Source organism: Macadamia integrifolia, chromosome 11 (genome assembly GCF_013358625.1).
Source record: "Macadamia integrifolia cultivar HAES 741 chromosome 11, SCU_Mint_v3, whole genome shotgun sequence".
Lineage (NCBI taxonomy): Eukaryota > Viridiplantae > Streptophyta > Magnoliopsida > Proteales > Proteaceae > Macadamia > Macadamia integrifolia.
Window position 1 is genome coordinate 23,697,242 of NC_056567.1, and position 4,909 is coordinate 23,702,150.

A 4,909-nucleotide genomic window follows, 5' to 3' on the forward strand; every position below is an offset into this window, starting at 1 on the left:
GATAAAACTCTTTTTCTTATATAATCCCATTAGCACTAAAGAGCGCAAGGCAGCCTAACAGCAATCTAACAGCCTTCGAGTCTCTCGCTACATTTTAAGGTTGGTGGATGACTCTACAATGAAGCAAACAGGGGCAGTGATCTCTGCAACCCTTGACAAAAGAATGCCAAAAGCAAGAAGGAAAAAACAATTCCACCAGAAACAAAATTAAATTCCAAATAAAAAAGAATGACTAGTTCGCCATCTTTGAACAAATATCTTTCAAGCTCCCTTGCAAATGATCCTGACCTCCCTGGATTCTAGCCAGCCTACATGACTGATCTGTTATCACTTTATAAATGGATGATCTCTCCCGTGGGACAATCCCATTACCATCTTCATACTCTTCCATGCCTCCAACCAGGAACTGCCAAAAACATGCCCCTGCTCCTGATCTCTTCTTCTTAGCTGACTTGTAAATGTTATCATATATCGTCTTATAAAATTTCTCACGATGAATTGGTTGAAAGGTCTTCTTGTCGTCCACTAACCCAAACTCTGTGAAGAAGATTGGCTTCTTCAGTTCTTTGTCACCATCTTCAATGTGAGTCTTAACCCATTTTGAAGCAAAGTTTATTTTTTCTTCAGGTTCTAGCCCTTCAGACCTACAAAAAAGAATAGAATAAAAATGTGTCAGAATTTGATTTTGAATGGGTCATACTATAGGAGAAAGTGATATGCAAGTTTTCTTTTTGGCTAGATGATCTAGCATTATCATTTTTTCACCAAGGCAGGTTTCACCCCCATATATCTATGTGTACCTTTGTAAAGCAGAAATTCACAATAGTTTGGTGTGATTCAATGCTTACCAGTGATCAGGGTAAACATGAACAGAGGCAAAATCGATGGTTGGGGTCTTAGAATTTCGAATAAAATCAGTCCCAAAAGCACCTGCCCAGTCTGCTGGGTTCAAATTCAATTTTCCTGGGCTTGTAGGACCATAAAATCCTTCGAGCCCCACAGTCAATAGATGTTTCTTGTCAATTGATTTCACAAAACCAGCCATTTCTTCAATCCAATCCTGCAATTCTTCAAGAGACGATTACATCAAACTCAGGACACAATAAACCATATGTTACAACTTAAGAGCATTGCTTCCAAACATTAGAAGATGGTGACATTGAGACACCGAGTAAAGCTACAAACATCTGTCTCCAACAGCTTTTAATTAAATGTGATCAACCCCTTCCTGGCCCCAAAAATGGTTAATTGGACTAGAAACATCTAGCATTGTTTAGTTGGCACAGAACTCTGGGAGGGTGACTTACTTGGAGGGTGTCACCGGAGGGATCTGACATACAGCGGGGTTCATTCATCAACTCCCATGCAAAGATAGTGGGGTCATCTCTATATTGAATTCCAGTGACACTGTTCTTCCTCGTCAAGACAGCCTGCAAATGAGAAGTGAATATACTGAGAAAAGGTCTGATATCGATGCAATTACCTTGAATATTTACAATGATCTCCAGGCTTCAAGAAGACAAGTTTGAAAGTAAAACTCCTAAATGATTAACATATCAACAATGATCTCCAGGCTCTCAGAAAACATTTTCAAATTAGACCTCTCAACAACTGTAAACCGCCCAAAAGTGGCTTTGGAAAGAGCAATTTGACAATCCTTTTCTGAATTCTACAGTCTTAATCTGAATATGTGAACTTACAGTCTCAGACCAAAGCAAGAGAACAAGCTGTTCGAAGTTAATATTGTTCTAAAATTGTCAATATATTTATTTGTTAGAAAGGGATTAGAAAAAATTTATGCGGGTCAAGACCCTAAAGAAAGAATCATGACTTTAGAGATGATATGGACGTTAGACAGAATGGAATTGCTGAACAATTTTGGGTACCCAATCCCAACAAGATGGATAAGGCTTTCTTGATATATCGATTAAGGCTCATTTTCTCATGTTCTCTCATTCTCTATTGATTCCATCTTGTCTAACTAATTGAAATGCTTAAGGTTTATTCTAAGAGTATCAATTCATGGTTTGTGGCCAACACTTCGAACGGTGCACACACAGACAGACAAATCCAACCACCAGGACCAAGTTGGTGTTTCTCCAGATACTGCAGACAAATTTAGTCAAATTCATTATCCATATTCTGGAAACATTTATACACTTCATTTAGAAGAATCCCTTGGTGGCATAGCAATCATCGACAAAGAGCAAATGATTTCACAATAAGAAGTCGCACTAAGTTCTACATAGTTCAAAATGGGTGCCATGTCAATACTTGCATTTTCAGAATAAATTTCCTATCAGGCATTTTACAATGCCGCGTTCTTTCTGTATATAGCATAAAAGATGTTTCCTTTTGGTAAACATATAAATACACATGCGAATAGAGCCTACCTTGACATAATTCTTGAAATAACTGCGGATGGATGGATCATAGAAGAATGAATCATTAGAAGAACTCAAAGCAACACCTTCTTCCCATGCCCATTTGACATACTGGGTCTTCCCACCAAAATTTTGCAAGTTATTAACCAAGCTAAGAATCAGCCTGATCCCATGCCGTCTTGCTTCTGCAATGACATTATCCAATGCCTGCCATTCATCATGGTCATTAATTGAAAAGAAAAAAAAAAAGACAGTATTTAAAGTATGGCACGATATACAATAGACAATAAATGTCAAGAAGATTTTTTTGGGGAAGGGGGGGGTAGGAGTTAGAACACTTGGACATTGCTTATCAGGTATCGTGTGACTAGCTCTAACAAACATCAAGAAAACATATTTTACAATCAGAAACTTAACTACTGAAATGCAACATAAGCCTCAATTAATGTACGTTAAAGATAAGTGCATCAGTCAAACATATAGAATGAGAAAGGGGATCAAATTAATGACATCATATGCCACTAAAAAGGAGGTGATCATAAGGAGCTCAATCTTTTCCTCCCAGAAATGAGCTGCAAAACTGCAAATCTGCAATGACCTTGAACCTTCATTGCTTAAATCAGTTGGTCAATGAATAAAATGTTGCCTCAACTTCCAGTAAGCTTGTTTCATAATAAATTTAGAATAATAAGAAACAAATACCCAAAAATTCCAAGAGGGTTTGTCGTAAGGTTTTATTTACATATCTCATTAATAGTTCTAATTCCGCCGATAACAATGAGGTGTGAAATAAATTATAGCAATTCAAGGAAACTACCTCCTGCAACGCCGCTGAACAATTCATGAATAAATTAATAGAAAGATCAATTTCGTTCAAAGATCTCAAACCAGATGTCAGAGAACAATATTGCAAGTGTTGAAATAAGTTATTTTTTTGGCTCTAAAACAATCTAAAGTTTTCAGCGATCTGTTCCCCTTTCCTCTTACAGATCTCATATAATCAAACACATTAAGGACAAGTTGCAGAAAGAAAAAAGAAGAAAGAAGCAGAGAAGCAATGAACAGAAAAAAAGAAAAGGAAGAATTTATCTCATACCCCGAAAACGCGTTCATCAAACTGACCAGGGGAGATCTGGAGGGCATTGTAGGCTCCATCATTAAAAGCCCAAGTTCGACAAACAGTAAGACCCATCTTGGCACCCAACTGGAGCACTTCCCTGACCTTGGGCGCGGTGTAGTCCTCCGTACCCAGATACATCAACCAGTACGAGTTCCATCCATTCACGTAGAATACCTTCCCATCCACCATGAATTGAGCCCCATTTGTTTCCACAAAGGACATCTTGGGCAACTCGTAATTATGGAAGCTCATGTTTCCCAAGAACATGTACATGAAAGCAAAACAAACTGCAAAACCAACCAGTGGGTAGAACAACCCATTTCCTGCCACCATTGCCTCTCTCCCAAAATGTCCTCAAAAGCAGAGAAGGCCCAAATTTGCAGAGACGAAGGAGTTCCAAAGGATCTCTTCCTTTTTTTCTTGAAGTTTCAACCCTGGATCTCTTACCTACCCCACAAACCAACTGCACCGAAAAGACCTATAAGGAAACAGTTTTCTTCATCAACAAATCTATAGAGCAAATAGACCAGATGTTCCCTTAATTGCTTAGATGCAGAACTGTAGAAGGCGAATGAATGCGAGATACTGAAAGAACTTGGAAGATACCCAAAATCGAAAACCCTCAACAACCCCACATGTTCAGATATCCACACCCATAATTCTAATATAATCTAAAACTGTAGAACAGAGAGGGAGATTTGTTCATTTGTGGATTTTTTTGTTCTGGTTTAATGGGTTTTATATATGATGAGGAAAGGTGTAAGGTTGCTCTCTCTACATTTGCATCAGCAGAAGATATCAGAGAAAAGGAGATGAATGAGAGGGTGAAGGGTATGGGTATGGGAATGGGGTGGAATGTTGGTATCAAATAGCTGAGTGGGGCACCTGTTTCTCCAGCTTACTTCCAATTCAATACTCCTCTATGGCTGAAAGATTTCCAATTTCGAGTCTCATAACATGGATCCCTCCAACTCATCACTCTGCTTGTTTACACACATTAATGTATTAAAACAAATGGTGCACAAAATCAGAGAGTTTAGGTATTAATTATTGATATTTTGATACCTCAGAAGCTTTCTACATCCAACCCATGTGGAGAAAGACGGGAGTAAATGAAGCTATTGCACATCCAAGATATGTAGGGCAAGAAAGATTAGATGGACCCGCCAAACCCTAAACCTTAATTTGTTGCCAGTCAAGCCCTAAACCTTTGAAATGGTAAAAGAAATTGATACCTGCTTCCATTTTCCCAGATTCCCAGTTTTGCCACTTGTTGAAAAGCAAATGGATAAGATCTTTGTTTTTTCTTTTTCCTTTTTCTCTTTTTTTTTTTTATTAACCTTAGGATAAATGCCTCTGCATCTTGGCATGCAGAGTAGCCCTGCAGACAAATCAGATATTATTA

At 38.2% G+C, this 4,909-nt stretch overlaps 1 protein-coding gene across 1 annotated transcript; it reads right to left on the reverse strand.

Annotated features, from left to right (window-relative positions):
• On the reverse strand, positions 1 to 4,676 carry LOC122092681 (mannan endo-1,4-beta-mannosidase 2). The gene is made up of 5 exons (XM_042662913.1): positions 3,481 to 4,676; positions 2,394 to 2,591; positions 1,308 to 1,430; positions 849 to 1,060; positions 1 to 644 (listed from the first exon to the last, which is right to left on the reverse strand). Exons 1-5 carry the CDS (start codon positions 3,835 to 3,837, stop codon positions 233 to 235), a joined length of 1,302 nt encoding a protein of 433 aa, XP_042518847.1. The 5' UTR covers positions 3,838 to 4,676; the 3' UTR covers positions 1 to 232.
• Between the last annotated feature and the right edge of the window lie 233 nt (positions 4,677 to 4,909).